The sequence below is a fragment of the Amblyomma mixtum genome, chromosome 9 (assembly GCF_055824585.1).
Source record: "Amblyomma mixtum isolate Tamu chromosome 9, ASM5582458v1, whole genome shotgun sequence".
Classification (NCBI taxonomy): domain Eukaryota; kingdom Metazoa; phylum Arthropoda; class Arachnida; order Ixodida; family Ixodidae; genus Amblyomma; species Amblyomma mixtum.
Window position 1 is genome coordinate 64,321,307 of NC_143020.1, and position 19,392 is coordinate 64,340,698.

The 19,392-nt window shown below is 51.4% G+C and overlaps 1 protein-coding gene across 1 annotated transcript; it reads left to right on the forward strand.

The window, feature by feature from the left end:
• Positions 1 to 11,549: 11,549 nt before the first annotated feature.
• On the forward strand, positions 11,550 to 12,786 carry LOC149329384 (uncharacterized). Its single transcript, XM_089562187.1, has 2 exons — positions 11,550 to 12,314; positions 12,566 to 12,786. The coding sequence occupies exons 1-2, from the start codon at positions 12,134 to 12,136 to the stop codon at positions 12,721 to 12,723; spliced, it is 339 nt and encodes a 112-aa protein (XP_089418313.1). The 5' UTR covers positions 11,550 to 12,133; the 3' UTR covers positions 12,724 to 12,786.
• The last annotated feature ends 6,606 nt before the right edge of the window (positions 12,787 to 19,392 follow it).

The window sequence follows — 19,392 nt, forward strand, 5'->3', positions numbered from 1 at the left end:
GTTGTGTCTCCTGTGTGCTCTACACCGACAGTGCGCTGTTTCCCCAAGCAGGCGAAGCAGGTGGCTTTAAATGTTCTTTAAGCGCGTCGCGTCGAGTGCGGGGGCAGTTGGAGTACAAATGCGCTCATCAAGAGGACGGCAAAACTCACGCAGGTGAGCGAGCAAACGCTTTACAAGTGGACAACGGAGACGTTGAACGCGGGCCGTTTAACGTGCGTTGCCTCTCGCGCAGCACATGGGCTTGTTTTGCATTTCGCCACCATCGACACTCAGCTGCCTCGGCACGCTGGAGTAAATAAATTTATATGCACATGACACGATTACTGAAATTTACTGCGACGCGACAACAGAGGAACTGATGAGAACAGGTTGCGACAAAAAAAAAAAGTGGGGCTAGTCCCTTTGGAACGGGCGTCCGCCTGTCCAAAAACAAACCAAAAAAAGAAAAGACATCACGCGCCACCTGCTATAGGTAGAAAGAAGCCACCTGGACATCAGGTGGATCGAGCCACAGGCGCGTAGGAACGCACTAATGTAGTGCGCGCCATCCTGATTGGACGAGAGAGCTGTACCTTTCGTAGTGCTGCAAACAGCTTGTGAGACGGAGTATAGTGAATGCATGGGCTTCATAAATAAAATAAAAGGCGTAAAGTCAAGAATAGAAAAATAAAAAATAAAGATAAGAAAATAAACAAAATAAAAACAAAATAAAAAAAGATGTGAGAATAAAAATAAAATCAATAAAATTAAGAAAAAGAGAGAAAATAATAAAAACAAATTATGAAAAATAAAAAGTAGATATAAAAAACCAGTGGCCAGGAAACGCTTTCGCCTTGCAGCACTTTAGAGAGCCAAAGTGCCCCTTGAATTTTTTTGAGCAGCGTCCGCTCCGGCGGACGCAGTTGTTGCTGTGACGCGCGTCTTTTCTTTCCTTTTCCTCTTTCCTCTGATCTTTTAACTCCCCTCCGTCGGCACGTGGCAGCGGTGGTGGCTCGGCTCGAAAGGTAGGCAGGCCCGTGCAATTTCCTTTTCATCCTTCTCTCAGTCACAACACCAACAACGGGCGTCTTTCACTCTGGGCTTGGACGCGGACCACGCTGCTTCTCGATGCGTCTCCGCTCGTTTGGAACGCTCACCCCAATAGCGGCCGAACGCCGCTACGACATGGTGTCAGAAGCTGGGACCTGGGAGAGAAGCAAAGCGTCGAGAGATGGACGGAGCCAAAATCTTCACAGCACCGGGCCTTCAACAGCCACCACCGCTGGACTTCGACAATACGTCGGAGTGGCCGGCATGGATTCAGCATTTCGATGACTATCGAGTTGCATCGGGCCTCAACGAACGCTCAGAGGAACCTCTACAAAGTGGCCCTGAATTTTTTTTCATGCGCTATTAACCCCGGCATCGCCCGTGGGGTACATTATGCCGAAGGTGCTTCAAATATTCATGCAGAACAGTAAAAGGCTTTAAAAAAATTTGCACTACCCATAGGCAGTCTTAATAATAATAATAATAATAATAATAATAATAATAATAATAATAATAATAATAATAATAATAATAATAATAATAATAATAATAATAAATAATAATAAATACTTTATTTACTCCAAAGAAACAATACAAGACGCGGACGCGCCAAAGCCTCAATTGGGCTTTAGGGCGCCGTCCGGCAGCAGCAACCTCCTCTGTTACCAAATCAATTCTTTGTTTTGTGTAGATTAAAACATATGCACTAGAGCTGTTCAAGCTCGGCAATAGCATCCCGTAACTGTCTGCGAGTGTTCAAGTTGAAAACATTAATATTGCATTAACAACTTATAACAGGAAAATATTGTACACGTTACTGACGGCAGCCTGACGGATCTGCTTTGGTTTCTCTAAATAATTCCTGCACGCGTTTCAGTTGAAGCGCTACTATTTTGTGCGCTGTTTGGCAAAAAGTGTAACAGACGAACTCTACGGGTTGGTTCCATTGACGCTCCAATAGGATGTTCAATACCTTCCTGCTCGACTAAACGCAAGCAGAACTGCCATGTATCACCCCAACCGTTAATGTGTATCGCACGAGAAAATGTACAGCCCTCTAGTTTTTAAGGGCGAAAGCTCTGCTGCTCCTGTACAAAGCTGAAGGTCGTGTGGCTATGAAATTTGACCTTCAAACCAGGAGGAGCGGAGGCATGGCTCTGACGTCATGCCACGTGACTTGCCACACCAAACCACAGCTGCGCGTGGTGAGCCGACTGCGCTCGCTCGCCTCGCAACTATCGAATCATGCCTCGCCACATCCCTTGAGTGAGCAGATCCACCCAATCTACCTCCACCTAACCCAGAACTTGATGTCGACATCACCTTCAACGAAGTCCGCCGAGCACTCTTAAGCATTCGCCGCTTTACCTCGCCGGGGCCAGATGGCTTAACGTACAAGGCACTACTCAATCTGGACGAAGTCTCCCTCCAGGAACTCACGGAGGTCGTTAATAACTGGCACGCTGGGACGCTCCCATCAGCCTGGACCCATGCCAGCATGCGATTTATACCCAAACCGGGCAAACCCCTCACTCTTCAATATTTACGCTCCATCCCCTTAACGAGCTGTGTCGGCAAGCACTTCGAGCGTGTCATTCTCAATCGCCTGCAACCGTTCCTAGAAACAACAGGCTTTCTCTCAGACGTTCAATTCGGCTTCCGTCCAAACATCTCGGCGCAAGACGTACTTCACGCCCTTAAAGAGTCTCTCTTTTACACTAAGCGCCGTACAGCCGCTACGCGAGCCATACTGGGCCTGGACATTCATAAGGCTTTCGACATAGTAAGCCATGACGATATTCTCACGACATTAGCCGCCACGTGCTGCGGCAGCCGCATATGGCAAAAATTCAGGGGGCACTGACACTCTAAAGTGCGTAGAGGCGAAAGCGTTTTCCGCACCACGCTGCTTCTGTGGCACTGGTGGCGCCACATATAATTGAGTACTAATTACTAAGTGGTGGCAAATCACTAATTAATGGTAAATTACTAATTAATGCCTGAATACTAATTAACTGCTAATTAATGACGCTTAGCCGCCGCGGTGGCTCAGTGGTTATGGTGCTCGGCTGCTCACCCGAAAGACGCGGGTTCGAACCCGGCCGCGGCGGTTGAATTTCTTTGGAGGAGAAATTCTAGAGGCCCGTGTACTGTGCGATGTCAGTGCACGTTAAAGAACCCCAGGTGGTCGAAATTTCCGGAGCCCTCCACTACGGCGTCTCTCATAGCCTTAGTCGCTTTGGGACGTTAAACTCCATAAACTAAACCTAAACCAATTAATGACGCTTAAGCTTCGCCTTTAGGAGTGGCACGCGATAGCGTGTTGTAGCGCTGCCAGGGAGTGCACCGAACGCCACCACCCGTTCGGCGCGATGCCTTGCCCTTTGAACGCAACGCTTTTTGAGGAAAGGAAATGGCGCAGTAATTCTCTGTCATCTCGGTGGACACCCGAACCGCACCGTAGAGGAAGGGAGGAAGTGGGAGTGAAAGAAGACAGAGGGGGCCCGTAATGAAGAAAATGAAAATTGTATTTGAGGAAAGGAAATCACGCATTAACTGTCTCACATATCTCGGTGGACACCCGTCAAAATTCAGGGGGCACTTCTTTGACCTAAAGTGTGGTCACTGATGTGTGGTTAAGATGTTAAGCTTCGCCTCTAAGAGTGGAACGCGACAGCGTCTTGCAACGCTGCCAGGGAGTCCATAGAACGCCATCACCCATTCGGTTCTACGCCTCGCTCGTCGGTAAATTGGTTTTTGAGGAAATGAAATATAGACCTCTTGCATTGCCCAGGGGGCGCTGCGAAAATGGTGCTAAAGAGCGCCCTCTGCCCTCGGCTGGGTAGTACCGGGCTCTGGCGTCTGCTTCGGAAAGCACGTTGGCAGCTAGTATGGACCCGCGACTTTCGCTTGTGCTCTGCCATGGCCTACAGCGAATATCGGGCGCCGAAGATTTTTTCAGGGCTGGCACGCTGTGTAAAGGGAAGAAATTATGCAACGCCAAGTACGTGTACTCTGTTGAAGAAATAATCGGCGAAGTTTCAGCGCGGTGTCATTCGCAAGTGAAGACAGACAGACATACTTGCATATGAATTCGCAGCAGCGCTAAACAGACATGTATACGGGACTGCTCGAGCGCACGACGGTACACGCCGCGCCAGCAGCGGTCTTTCAGCATGCCACGAAACGGTGGGCCTCCTGCAGTCTTTGTTCACTGCATCTCGCTAAACTGCCTGCTTTGTAGTAGCCGCCATCTGTTCCTTCAGCAAATGCTAACATGATGCAGTGCATATATGAGCTCGCCGCCGAATAACGCTGCAGCGCGAGCTCGTGCGCTGCGCGCTTGATGTCGTTTTCTTGATGTAGCCTTTCATCCTTAAAACGACATCGCTAGAACACGTCCGCTGCTATCAGTGATGGCGCGCTGCCACATACCTGCTGGTTTGAGGTCGACAATGTGCATATTTCACTCTCGACGCTGGGCTGCTCGTAGTGCGCAGCGAATTCGCACCTAATCAACCCGCCCATTTGTGGTCATTTGCACGCACCTGGCCACCTCACCACGTTTCACCGGTCGAATTGTCAATTGTCTCAGTGGCCGGGTCTCTAGTCGTGAACCACCAGCCATGCCTGCTGATATGCCGATTTGCCTTAATAGTGATTATCTGAAGTGAGATGTTGATATGACATATGAATTATACCATGCATTTTTTTTGTGCTCTTTGATATGTGTTGTGCATTCCCTTGATATGATCTCTGAATTATGCTGTTCGTTTCTCACCTTTTGCTGCTTGCTCTGTTGCGCATTCCCCACTGTTTAGTGATTGTCATGGTACACTTTTTTTTTGCTGCTTTGCTGCTTGCTTGGTCCAACTGCCTATGTACTAGCCAAGTTGTGTTGTAGAATGCATAAATTCTCATTCTACGCCAGCATATGCGGCTGCTCGCTAAATATACATTTTTTGAGAGAGGTAAGCGCCAGAAGAAGACGAACACAAGGAGGATGAGGCCGGCTGAAGACCGCGGGGACGATTGTAGGTATACATATGAGGGATGACTGGCATTGTTTTCCTCGTTACCCACAAAGTGGCGACTGCATATCCTAATGTTCGGCACTGCATCCCACGGTATGCCGTCCGGACTGCATGTGCAAAAAGAACGAATTTCAGCAACGCGGATAACCAAACAAACATCAAGGCAAGCGAAGCAGCCAGCACAACGCGAAGGTTCGCTTACTTAGTGCGTTGAACTGCAGCTATCCAGCGCGCCCGGTGCTCCGCTTCGTGAGACCTTGAAGGAAAACGGTGGAATTTGATACTGGGATTCAGACCTTCTTGCTCGTGGCAGCCCACGACGCAGCAGTAATGACGGTGATGTTTTTTCGAGACTGAGCGAGGTCTCTCGGGCGGATCGGCGTCGCAGATTCCTTCTGCTGCCTGCATTTCGTCCTAAGACACACGGAGCGTCGGTTTTCTAAAAACTAAGCCACGGCCAGGCTGCGGCGTGGTTGGTCACAAGTGACGATCCTTGTCGCACTCACAACAGTGCAGAAAAATGTGCGAATCGACGCAAAACGCAGGCTAGAAAGCTGCGCCGTCACAGCCAGGGCTGACTACTACCCAACCTGGTACTACCCAGCCAGCTTTTCCTTGCTGCCACCAGGCGCCGCCACGTTACCGCAAACTCCAGCGCAAGAGGCCTACATCTGTCTCTCATATCTCGGTGGACACCTAAACCTCGCCGGAAGGGAAGGTAGGAGGATGGCAGTGAGCGAAGACACCGTATTCACTAGACGCGCCTTTGTTCATTCCAAACCATCGAGCTGGCATGGCGGAGTAAAATAAAGAACAAAAAAAGCTGGCATGGCGGAGTGGATAGCATGCTCGTCTCTCACGCCGAAGACCGGGGTTCGATTCCCGAGCTCGACCAATTTCCTACTCGGTTTTATTTATTTATATGGCCTGATTAGAAAAGTTAGGTTAATTGAGTAATTAAGCAATTAATTAAGCTCAGTCCCACTTACTTGGAGCATCACTATACGATCCCTTCAATTGGTTGCGTGGTTACAAGGAGGAGGAGGTAAACTTTATTAAAGAAGAGGTCTTAGGCGCGGATTGGGGTCATGTTCCCCTCCCCGCGGTGGGCTCCTCTTCTAGGCCGGACGGCAGGTGGCCGACCGACGATGTCGTTCGGCGACCTCTTCGGCTCGCTCTGTGGCTCGAAGTTGAACCTCCGGGTCCGAGCTGAGCAGCGCGGCCTCCCACTGAGTACAATTGGCCCCGTTTGAAATTCGCGCACTGTGACGTCACGACCGTTTCGGCCAATTGAAAAGCGTGACATTTCTGTCGACAACTGCTGCTTACAACGATGAGACATTAAAGGCTTTCGCCTTAATATATTAGGGCCTTCCTTCAGGGGTGCATGGCAGAACTCCACCGTGGGGATACCGCCTCTCATCTTTTCCCCCTGCCTAACCGGGGAACCCCACAACTGGCGGTCCTATCACCTCGCCAGGATGTCCCGCAATCTGCCATAGACATCACCACCACCCATTTAGCAAACACACGGGCCTCCGTTGCTCTCCAAATGATTCAGAACTCTTGCAACTGAACCCCCCCCCCCCCCCCCCCAGATTGAACTGCACATGTACGAGAATCCAGTGCCCATTGTGTCTCAGGTGAAGATTCTCGCCCTTCTCATTAACAACACATTCGATGCAACCGCCACCCTTCAGCTCTTGGAAATACAGACCAAACAGATCGCTGCACCAATCAGGCGGGTGGCAGCACGCAATCATGGGCTGTCTGAACGCGAGGCCCTCAATATTACAAATGCATTAATTATTTAAATGCCGCATTACATACCACCTCCCATAACGCATACTCACTCAGCGCCAAACACAACAGGCAGACATCCTAATACGCACGGCTGTCACCTCCGCCCTACTTCTTCCACGGACGGTTAGCACGCAACGTCTCCTGGGCACTGGTACCCACAATACCGTGATCGAATTAATAGAGGCTCAACGCACCAACCAATTAGTCCGCCTGAGTCGCACGGAAAGAGGACAACGCCTACTGTGACATCATCATCATCATCAGCCTGACTATTCCCACTGCAGGGCAAACGCCTCCCCCATGTCTCTCCAATTAACTATGTCCTTTGCCAGTTGCGGCCACCGTATCTCCGCAAACTTCTTAGTCTCATGCGCCCACCCAACTTTCCGCCGCCCCCTGCTAGCTTGCCTTCTCTTGGAATCCGCTCGTAACCCTTAAGGACCACCGGTTATCTTGCCTTCGCGTTACATGCCCTGCCCAAGCCCATTTCTTTCTCTTTATTTCGACTAGGATGTCATTAACCCCCATTTGTTCCCTCACCCACTCTGCCCGCTTCCGATCTCTTAACGTTACACTTGTAATTTTTTTTTCCATAGTTCGGTGCGGTGTCCTTAACTTAAGCTGAACCCTCTTTGTTAGCCTCCTCGTTTCTGCCCCATAGGTGAGTACCGATACAGCGAAGATACAGCTGTTTTAGACTTTTCTCTTGTGGGTTATTGCCCTTACCAAAACTGGTGTTGAAATTCTGTGGAACTTTTGTGAATTTGCCTCAATAAGCGTTTAAAAGCTGTGGAATTGGATTTAATTGGAAAACATTTATTCACCGGCAGAAAGTGGTTCAGGGTGAGTTCTTGGTCGCGCTAGATGGCCGTCAGCCCGTGGCTTACGGCGACCTCGTTGGCTCGCTCCACTGCCCGGAGTTGGATCTCCGGGTCGGAGCTGAGCGCTGAGCAGCACGGCCTCCCACTGCTCGGAAGTTAGGAGCTGAATTAGGTCCGGTGGAGGTGGATCCTCCGGACAGTTCAACAGGATATGGTCTAGTGTGGCTCTTTTGCCGCACTTCTTACATTCGGGGGAGTATTGCTCGGGGTACATGAGCGAAAGTACCGCCGGGTTGGGGTGGGAATGGGTTTGAAAGCCACGCCAGGTGGTCTCCTGGGTCTTCGTGAGCGATTTATGCGGTGGAGGGAAGATGCGTCTTTCGAGGTGAAAGTGGTGTGTTATGTCGAGAAACGAGTTCAGGCCATCCTCGAGAAACTTGGGTCAGAGGAGCCCACTGCCCGGCCGACGAAACCTCGGGCGTAATCGTGGGCTGCCTCGTTCCCCGGGTTGCCCGAGTGGGCCGGAACCCATAACAACTCGATCTCCCTTGCGGGGGTGCGGCGGGTGCTTCTGAGGATTTGGAGGGAGATGGGGGCGACGCGGCCCCTCGCAAAGTTGCGTATGGCTGCTTTGGAATCGCCGAAAATAATGCCAGCTGAGGTGTTTGCTATGGCTAATGCAATTGCCGCTTCCTCCGCCGTCTCGGCGGAGGTGGTGTATATCGTGGCGGCTGTTAGGGGCGAACCGGTCCCGGTCACTGCGCCTATCGCGTACGCTTTGTTAGATATTCCGCCGCGTCCACGTAAGCGGCCGCGGGGTAGTCCTTGTATTTGACGTGTAAGGCGCGGGCTCTCTCCTTGCTCCTTCCTTCGTGGTGCGTAGATTCAAGTTCTTAGGTAAGGGTGTACTTCGGGGAGGAGTTGTTTCGAGCCCTCGGTTAGGGGTTCGGCGTTGATCTTTATACGGTGCAGGATGGCCCTATTTGCCTTGGATCGCATGAGACGTGCGTATTGGGAAGTGAAGAGTTCTTCGCATAGTTCGGGTAGTGTGTTGTGTATGCAAAGGGCTAGTAATCTGTCGGTAGGTGTGTTGTGTGGAAGACTGAGCGCTGTCTTGTAAGCTTTACGGATGAGACATTCTATATCTTTTTTTGATAGAGGTGCAGGTACGGTAGAGTGTACACGAACCTACTGAGGACGAATGCCTGGATCAGTCGGCAGAGGCCTTTCTCCCTCATGCCGCGTCTCTTACTGGCTATTCGTCGTATGAACCGAGGCGTTTGATTGGCCGTGGCGGTCAGTTTGCCTATGTTTTTGTTATTCCCGCGGTTGCTCTGAATGAGCATCCTGAGTATTACGATGGTAGGTACTTCCTCGATAGGGTGTCCTCCTACATTTGTGTGTAGTGGAGGTGGGGGTGCCTGGCCTCTGAAGTTGCCTCTCGGTCTGTCTCTGAGCACAATCAATTCTGATTTTGGATGCGAGCATTCGAGCCCCGCGCCCGAGGCATGGGACTCGATTGCACTGACGGCCTCCTGCAGCGTCTCCTCTATTTGGCCGTCACTGCCCGTGGTCATCCATACGGTGATGTCGTCCGCGTATAAGCTGTGTTGTAGACCCTCGATTGCAGCCTGCTTCGGGGGTAGTTTGATTAGGAAGAGGTTGAATAGGATGGGCGAGAGGACAGAGCCTTGCGGCGAGCCTCTGCTTCATAGGAGGATGGGACCTGGTGAGACCTCCGAGCGATAGCTCAGCCGTTCTCTCCGAGAGGAAAGAGAGAATGTTCTCTCCCCTGGGTCGATGCGCGAGAGGTTCGTGAGAATGGCTTCATGTGAAACGTTGTCTAAGGCCTTTTTTAGGCCTAAACCTTAGATGGCCTTCGTGCATTTCCTGTGTGCAGGGTTTAGGACTCAAAAGAAAACATTCGACAGAAGTCTGTCTGGTTGGGAAATTTAATGTTAGGAGAAGGTAAGTGACGCCAACCAAGTAAAATACAGGAAATACACAACGTTTCGGGACCGGCTCGGCCCCTTCTTGCAGGTGTGACTACGGGCGAGCGCAGCTTGGCTTTTTAAATCCCTGCGTGGAGGACCTCCGGGTCAGTGGCCGCAGCCTATGGACGTAGGATGAGGGGAGTGTCCCCAGGGAACGATTAACATTCTCTCGTGTTTGCTGAATGTGCCACGACTCGAGTAGAAGCCTCCTGCGTGGGTTAGTTTAGGTTTTTAAATACAATGGTGCTGTAGAGGTTTGCCTGTCCTCGGGATTAATGTGACCCTGGCGTGTTTCCATACCTGTGGGATCTGGCCTTCCCTCCTGTACAAATTCATCGCAGTGCCATCACCGACATCGGGTCTAGGTTTCTGAGAGAGAGAGAAAACTTTATTTACAAAGGAATTCGGGGCACGCCCCAGGGTCCCCGCACGACCCCACTGCACTCAAGTGTTTATGTTCCTGAGGTCCATAACACTGGCAGCACGGCCGGTGGCGATGGTCTGCACGGCCGGGTCCTCCGAGTGCAGCAGGGTCTCCCAGTCCTCCCAGGTCTTGAGGTTCTCTAGGTCCCGCGGCGGAGGGTCCGCCGGGCAGAGGGAAAGGATGTGGAGAGAAGAAGCGAAGGGTTCTGGGCATAGGGCGCAAGCAGGAGTGGGGAAGGAGGGATGATAGTGGGTTAGGGTAAGGGGCGAGGGGAGAGTATGTGTTTGTAATCTGCGCCAGAGTGTTGCGTGTCTGTTATCTAGGGAGGGGTGGGGCGGGGGGTAGAGCTGGCGAGAGGCTCTGTATGCCTGGGTCAGCTCACTGAATGAGTGCATGCGATCCTTCGTGAATCCCCGATCCGAGGCCACCTGAGCCCGGTTTAAAGAACCTCGGGCTAAAAGGTTGGCGGCCTCGTTTCCGGGATTCCCGGAGTGCGCAGGCACCCATATCAGCTCCACTTGGCGGGGCGGGGGTGCATCGGGCGAGTCCAGTATGCCAAAAGCAGGGACATGAACTCGGCCTCGAGCAAAATTTAGAATCGCAGTTTTAGAGTCAGTTAAAATATAACGGGCTTCCGTGCGGGTTATAGCAAGTGCAATGGCGGCTTCCTCTGCAGCCTCTGGGGACGTATCTGGAGGGAGAGGTAGTGTGAGGAGGGTGGATGAAGAGGAGTCCACCGCAGCTGCTGTCGCTTCATCACCCGTGCAGGCAGCGTCCACCCATACGGCGTCCGGCTGGGGGCCGTACGCTCGATGGAGTGCCTTCGCACGGGCTCTGCGGCGCTGCTCATGGTGGGACGGGTGCATATTCCTCGGGAGCGGCCTGATGAGGAGCTCCCGGTGAAGGGATCGTGGGATGGCGAGAAGGGTTGGGTCGTTGGCCGGTATTTTGATTCCCAGGGAGTCCAGGATATACCGACCTGTGGAAGTTTTTGTGAGCCTGATGTATTGGGCCTGTCGGTGGGCCTCCACCAGTTCCCCGATCGTGTTGTGGAGGCCCAGGCCTAGTAATCTGTCTGTGGGTGTGTTGAGGGGAAGATGAAGTGCTACCTTGAATGCCTTGCGAATCAAAGCATCCAAAGCGTTTATGTCATGTTTGGATAGTTGTAAGTATGGGGTAGTGTACAGTACACGGCTGAGGACAAAGGCATGAATGAGGCGACATAGGTCGCGCTCCTTCATGCCTCTATGATGTCCCGAAACCCTGCGGATGAGGTGCGATATCGCGCCTGCAACCTGCTTGAGTTTCTTGAGGGTAGTGGTGTTTTTGCCATCGTTCTGGATGTGCAAGCCCAATACACGGAGGGTGCCAACCTCAAGTACCGGGTAACCATTCAATTCAATGGCAATGGGGGAGCGGGGATAGGTTTCTGAGTGTCTTATTGGTTACTCCATTCGGCCCCGCGGCTGAGGTGGTGCGGAGTTTGCCCGAGTGCGAACCACACTGCGGCGTCCGTGATGTCCGCGTCTAGGGTCTCGTTAAGGCCGAGTCACACTGCGGAAACAGTCCGCCAACCCGTACGACAAAACAGTGTTTTCGTCGGGTTGGCGATCCTGTCACACCGCGTCAACACGAACAGTGGGGAAACGTGTCGCCGTCTCCCGCCGACATGTGTCGGCCACATGTGCGCCACTTGTTCAGCAACTCCCTGTCACACCAGAAAAACCAGTTCCGGCGCACTCCCCGCCACCTCTCTGCCTTTGCTCGCGCGCTCTCTTCCGTGCGCGATCGCTGCGTGTGTACAGCCGCGGAAATTGTCGATACCTTGCGCTGCCGTAGCTGCTTGTTGTTTTGCAGAATGTCGGAGGAAGTATCGCCGTGCGCGGCTGCTGCAGCAGCATCCTTGCTGCTATACTGCGCCGTCGATTCTGACTCGGACGACGAGCCGCCACCCCAGAAGAAACCGCGCTCCAAATGGATGTTGGGCTGGCTGCGAAGGGCGCCTGAGCAGGGCGCTTTGAAAACTTGATGCGAGAGTTGGCCCTAGAAGATGCGGAGGGGTACCGCCGCTGGATACGTATGGACACCAGCTCGTTCGAAGAACTTTTAGCCCGAGTGAGACCAGCAATCGAAAAAAAGGACACGAATTTCCGCCTTGCCATTCCTGCTGCAGAACGACTGGCCATTGGACTGCGCTACATCGCCACAGGTGAGCTCCTAGCTTAAAATTTTTTGTCCGCCGCAGTTTCTTATGCTCGGGAGATCGCTACGAAAGCTTCTTCTCTGAGGTAGCCTCGTTCGCTGCCGTATGTACGTGAAGTGCAAACTCCCAAAGCGATGTGCCCGCTTGTGGCATGAGTAGGCATGAGCGCAAAACTAATTTTGCGTGTGTTCTGTCCTTATCTATCTGTTCTATGAATACATCTCAGCTAATTTGTTGATCTTTGACCTCGTTTTCAGGAGACAGTCAAATGTCCATACAGTGGCAGTTCAGAAGGAAACACAACACAGTCTCTGGGATTGTGCAAGATGTGTGCAAGGCCATATATGCCGAACTCAAGGAGGATTTCTTGAAGGTATGTAAATGGTGCAATTTGTCGGCTCTGCGACTGAAGTGAGACTATACAGTGTGACTTCTAAACAATTTTTTGTTTTAAGAACTGAGTGACACGTCGGTGCGTTCTTTGGAGATTAATTCTGTCTGCGTCTGCTTTTTGCGTCCTGTGTCTACTTCAATGCATTCATTCCGTATTTTGCGCTGCTTTTCCACGATGCATTGCTACCCCGGCCGGCTTTTTGCCCAATTGAAGAATAATTGGAGACGTGTCACCTTAAGTACACATCAGTACAATTCACGCCACAATCTCGACAGATTCATCAACTTTGTTCCACCCTGTCAGAGTGAAAAAATGCATAATTATACACATCATTCTTGCAATGAAACTGGAACTCAGTTAAATTATTCTGATTGTTATTTCATAGGGGGGGGGGGGGGTTACAGCGCTGCTTTCTTGTTCATCTCACGTTCAAAAGTAGCAGGACAGGTAACTCGCGCTCACCTGTGAAGTCCGGTCCCAATTTGGTAGCGATCTCTTGATAAGCAGACTCTTTCCAATCACGCCGATGGTATTTTGGGTCCGTGATATCCCATAAATATCGCCTCTCTTCAACCATCCCGATCAAGTCAGTTTCCTGGCGGCTGGAGAACGACGGCAGCATGTTTGCGGGAGCAAGTGGCACACTCGTCTGCTGTCGCGGCTGCTAGCTGCTCGAGTGGTCCTATCGCGCGCACAACCCCGTCAAGAAACTGCTAGTGCTCGCGGCCGAGGTAGGCTCTACACACGGCACAAGACATTCCTTTTGGCTCCCTACAAAGCCGCATTCGTCACTGCTCACAAGAATGCGACGGGGAAATGTGCTTCTCCACGGCAGTGGCATCCGCCAGCCGGTGGTCGCCACGGCAGCCTTCCCGTCTGCATGCGCCCACCTGCAAGACGCCGTACGCGGCAGATACCATTGCGACGAAAAAAAAAACCACGACCTTCTGAAAAAAAATGCCCATGTTTGCACTTTGAAAACGACGTTTCCAAGCACGAAAGGCACAAAAGCGGTGAATCACCGCAAAGTGCTTGGTTTGTTCGTGCGGTGTCGCCAGGAAATTCGCCCGGCCGGCGAACAGCGCCAACAGGGTCCACGAACGCTGTTTGTTTGTTGTTCCGGTTCCCGGAAGCTGTCATACCGAGGGAACATCCCAGCAACCTGTCTCGTTTCCCTGCCGTTCGTGCAGTGTGACAAGAAGTTGTGGGACAAGTTGGTTGGGCGACTTGTTGACGGCTCGTTTGCGAACATGTTTGGTTCATGTCGTTGTTGTGTTTCCGCAGTGTGACTCGGGCTTTAAGGAGTCCCTCGTACGCGGGAAGCGGGTCTGCATGCAACGTGTTAAGGTAACGGTTGCGCAGGTCTGCAAGCAGCTCTGAGTCCGTGCCATGGTGTTGGTGTATGAGCTGTGCAAGTTGGTCACGTTGTGTGGGCCTGGCGATGTGTCCGCACTAACACTATTACCGATTCGTGTCACCGTTTGGGGGTCGTTTAGATTGGCGAGGCCATGGAAACCCTTTCTCTCTGTTTCTTCTTTCACTCCGCTCTCGTCTCTCCTCTCAAGGCGAGGTTGAGCTGTTCATCTAGAAGTGAGACAGGTTCTGTGGCCTCAACTTTCTTTAAAATCAAATTTTGTACTTGAAAAATGAGACAGGTATTCAAGCGCTTTTTTTCATTATTGCCCTCGGCATCGCCCGTAGGATACATTAAGCCGCAGGTGTTTCAAATATTCATGCAGAACAGTAAATGGGTTTCACTGCCCATAGGCGGTCTTAATATTGCATTAGCAACTCTTTGCAGGAAAGAATTGTACGTGATATTAATGGCTGCCTCGCAAATCTGCTTTAGTTTTTCTGAACAATTTTTGCACTCGTTCCAGCTGAAGCACTACAGATTTGTGCGCTGTTTGACAAAAGGTGTAACAGACAAACTGTCAGTTGGTTTCACTGACGCTCTCACAGTATCTCCAGCAGGGATTGTCACTGCGTATGAAAGAGGCTTGTCACCTTACTAGAAAGCACTGCTACGCACCTCCAGTGTTCCTTGGCAAAAACTGTGGTCTTCCCATATAAAGCAGGAGGCCACGTTATGAAATTTGACGGTCAGGAGGTTAGGTGTCTGTTGCAGCCGGCGTCTTGCTTAGGCGGACGCGGTTGTTGCGACACGTGTCTGTTCTTTCACTCTCATATCTTTAAACTCTCCTCCACGTGGCAGCGGTTGTGGCTCAGCTCGAGCCAGTACCACGGCCGCTTGATGCAAAGCGCAAAGCGAGGCGCTTTGTATCTAGCGGCCGTGCCAGTACGCAGCTCTTTGCAATTTGCTCTTCATCCTTCTTTCAGTTGCAACAACAACAACAACAACACCGCCGCCGCGGTGGCTCAGTGGTTATGGTGCTCGGCTGCTGACCCGAAAGACACGGGTTCGATCCCGGCTGCACCGGTTGAATTTCTTTGGAGGAGAAATTTTAGAGGCCCGTGTACTGTGCGATGTCAGTGCACGTTAAAGAACCCCAGGTGGTCGAAATTTCCGGGGCACTCCACTACGGCGTCTCTCATAGCCTTAGTCGCCTTGGGACGTTAAACCCTATAAACCAAACCAAACCAAACCAAACCAAACCAAACCAAACCAAACCAAACCAAACAGCAACAACACCAGCACCACCACCAACAACACCACCACCACCAACAACAACAACACAAACACCACCACCACCAACAGCAGCAACAAAAGAAGCATCAGCAGCAACAACAGCAAGAAGAACAAATTTGGCCTTTCTTTCACTCCCACCTTTCCTCCCTTCCCTTACGCGCTGTTCGGGTGTCCACCGAGATGCGATACATTACTGCTCCATTGCCTTTCCTCAAAAAATACGTTGCGTTCAAAGGTGTTCCAACGAGCAAGGCATCGCGCCGAACGGGCGATGAGGTTTTGTGGACTCCCTGGCATCGCTGTAGCACGCAGTCGCGTTCCACTCCTAAAGGCGGAGCTTAAGCGTCCTTCAATTTTTTTTATTGAGGCACAGGCGCCTCCAGTTGTGTGGAATTTATGTTAGTAGTAAACCGCTTCCTGTATTGTAAAACTGTTGCCAGAATATTTCCGGCTGACACTTGCACGCGACATTTATTTGCAGTTGGTGGCCCTTGTGCTTCCATTGTAGCGGCTCTTGTTTGGACTCTGGATCATGGCGATGGACCGATGTTTCGTGCCACGCAAGAATTCGATGGTACAAGCCTTCTGTATTCTTTCTAAGCGTGCGTAAATTTTTTAGAGCGCAGCTCTTTGGCGTCCGTTCCTGGGTTTCGCGTCGTCGTCGGCCTCGTAACCAGCTCCGCCCCCAATGTCACGCTTTTCAATTGGTCGAAATGCTCGTGACGTCACAGTGCGCGAATTTCAAATGGGGCCAATTGTACTTAGGCTAGTAACCATGCAACCAATCAAAGGGATCGTATAGTGATGCTGCAACTAAGTTGGACTGAGTTTAGTTAATTGCTTAATTAATCAATTAGCCTAATTAATATAGAGGAGAATGAAGAGGTCAGAAGAAAAGACGCGCGCCGCAGCGACAACAGCGTCCGCGGAAGGAGACGCTGCTGAAAAAAACATGTTTGTTTAGAAAAAATTTATTTACATATGTACACATGCCAAGGTTACAAGATACAATCACATTAACAAAAACACATGACATTAAGCATGTAAGGTGAGCCAATTAAACAGGTACCGTAAACATTTCTAAGTAACTAACAGGAATGGGCAATGTAAAATAAGAATGCACATATACCTATTGACAGAAGAGCGAAAAGTCGATAATTAGTCATTGAAACATTGAAAAGGAGACCTTAGCGCCAGTTTGGCCTAAAAACCAAGACAAGACGACCGTTATTAACAGAAATAAATGGGCATGACCATTGTCGGAGAAACTCTTCCTCACCCAAGAAAAAGAGTTCCTCGGACAAAAAACTAATCAGCTCCCGTCGGAGACGGCCGAGAATTGGCCACACAGCGCGGCGTCGAAAGCCACTAGCGACCGCGGCGCATCGACTGCGCCATAAACTAAAAAGACCTGCAACTATTAACAGGCGAGCAAAACGGCCGCTGGGGAAGCGGCCGCGGGAGACGAAGCACGAAATGCCCTGCCCACGAAATCCCGCATGAACCGCGCGCCAAAAGACACGCGCTACAACACAGGTGACTGTAGCGTGGCGATTAGATTCCGGGAGCGGGCAATTCGGACAGGTACTGGAGCGTAACACACCCCACCGCTCTAACCGGTCACAAGTAGGGAGCACTGCCCAGCCAAGTTTCCAGACAAAGTCACGTAGATGATCTGGGAGAGGTGTCGACGCTAAACGCGCCCACTGAACGCGGCGCATAGGTGAGCGGCGAGACGCCGGCACAACAGGTAACAATAGTGTGCCCATAATGTCCACCACACGGTCTGCAACGATGTTGACAGCAGGTGCTACTGATCTTACATGCCTGTAAAAGGCCACTGAAGAAGCGTAGAAAGCGGTAGGTTGCTCTGACTGGGGTCCATGATTAACAGGGGCCGCCGGATCCAAAAAGCGTAAAGAAGGGCCCAAAAAGTACCGAGCCAGGATTCGCGCCGGAGACGCGTTTCCTAGCAGGATACGCAAAATACTCTTCAACGCTAACAGCGAGGACGTGACGGACAAATTTGGAAAGGCAAACCCTCCTCTCTCCCGTGGTTGTCCAAGAACAGCACGGGCTACAAGCTCGGTTCCGCCTGACCAAAAGAACGAAAAAACTGTAGTCTGCACTCGCCTTATGACACGGAGGGGTGGTTTAACAGTGTAGCAGAGGTACCAGAAGGCACCAAGTATGACGGACTGAACCAGGTAGCGCCTCTCAAGCAGAGGCAACTCGAATGTCTGCGCCCTTCGCACACGAGCTGTAATGTCTTCGACGACCGAAGACCACACACCATTCCATATTACAGCACAGTCGTAGGTCACACCTAAAATGCGCATCTGCGCGCACCACTGCAAAGGTATTGAAGATGTAATACGAGTCTGGGAAGACCCCACAAAAAAGTAACAACTCTTCGTGTAATTAAGAGCAGCCCCAGACAAGGAGGCGTACTCACGGAAAACATTTAAAGTTTCAAGCAGGCGGCGTTCATCAGCTAAGTACAGAGTGATGTCGTCTGCATAAGCAGTGACGCGTACCGCTTCGCTGCCTGGCAAAGCCAGACCTCTAATAAAGGAGTGGCGATTGACTGCCAAGAGGAAAGGCTCTAATGCTAAGACAAACAAAAGGGGGGAGAGCGGACAACCTTGACGGACGCCGCGGCGAACATCAAATGCGGTACTTTCCCGGCCATCGAGGAACAGAGTGCTTGAAATATCTCTGTACATCTCTTTAATGAGAAGCACGAATGAAGGTGGGAAGCCGAAAGCATCCAGCATCCCGTAAAGGTACTCGTGCTCTAAGAAGTCAAACGCCTTTTCCTGATCAAGGGAAACAAGAAGACCCTGTGCGCGCCGTCGTAAAGTATACGCTAGGATGTCTCGCGTTACAGAAGATAAACTGTGTATTTCACGGCCAGGGATGGAGCAAACCTGGTGGCAGGAAATAAGTGACGGGAGGAGAGCTCGTAGACGACGAACGAGTAATTTTGCGAATACTTTGTAATCTGAATTTAGCAGGGTGATAGGGCGCCAATCTGCCGGGCATGTCGACATAGGAGACTTTTTAGGAATAAGGACAATGCGGCCTCTTTTGAATGATTCAGGAAATACGTGCTCAGTAAAGCATATTTTTAATACTTCCGAGAAAATAGGGCCCACAATATCCCAAAATTCTAAATAGAACTCCACAGGAAGGCCGTCTGGACCAGGCGCTGAGCCTCGTTTCATGGAGTCCAACGCCTCCTTGATTTCATCTGTTGTTGGCACAGCCATAAGGCCGTCATGGAGTTCAGTTGAAACCTGCGGCAAGCCTGCTAAAAATGGGGCTGCGGAAACGACATTGCGATCAACTAGAATGACCGACTGAGCAATACCCCTGAAATGGCTAAAAAACGCACTGAAATTCCTGCCACCTGGTTGGGACGTAGCCCCGGCGGAAGATGTAAACGCAGGGGCACCTTGAGTGTACAACAGCTCTTGGCGGGCCAACCGAAGCACCTCAGGATGAGCAGTTGGACTGCGTCGACAACGCCATGCAGCCGCTGTCAAAGAGGAGGCACGTAAAAGACGCTGGAGGCGCTCCGAAAGCTCCTCTTTCCATGCGCACATAAGCGACGAAGGCGACGGGGTGCGTTGAGCAATACGTAGCTTCGCCGTCACCACACGCACCTCATCTGACACGCGAGCCCTAAGGGCTCGACCAGATGCGGCGCAATGGTGACGCCACTGCTCCTTCAGACGGTCCCAGTCACCAGGCACCGCCCCAACAACCGAAAAACGCAAGACGCGCGTGAGCCCCTCTTTAGTGCTGGCGTCGTGAAGGATGCGTGCATCCAACCGCCATGGTCTCTGAGGAGATCCTGGAGCCGCTGGAACCGCGAGCGATAGAAGAAAAGGGCGGTGGTCTGATATGTGCACCGGCGAGGATGGTAGCATCATTACATTGGCTGCACACACTGTCCGCGAAAGGCTCGTCGGAACATACGCCCTGTCTAACCGACTCGCCGATAACCCGCGACGCCAAGTCCACACAAAGACGTT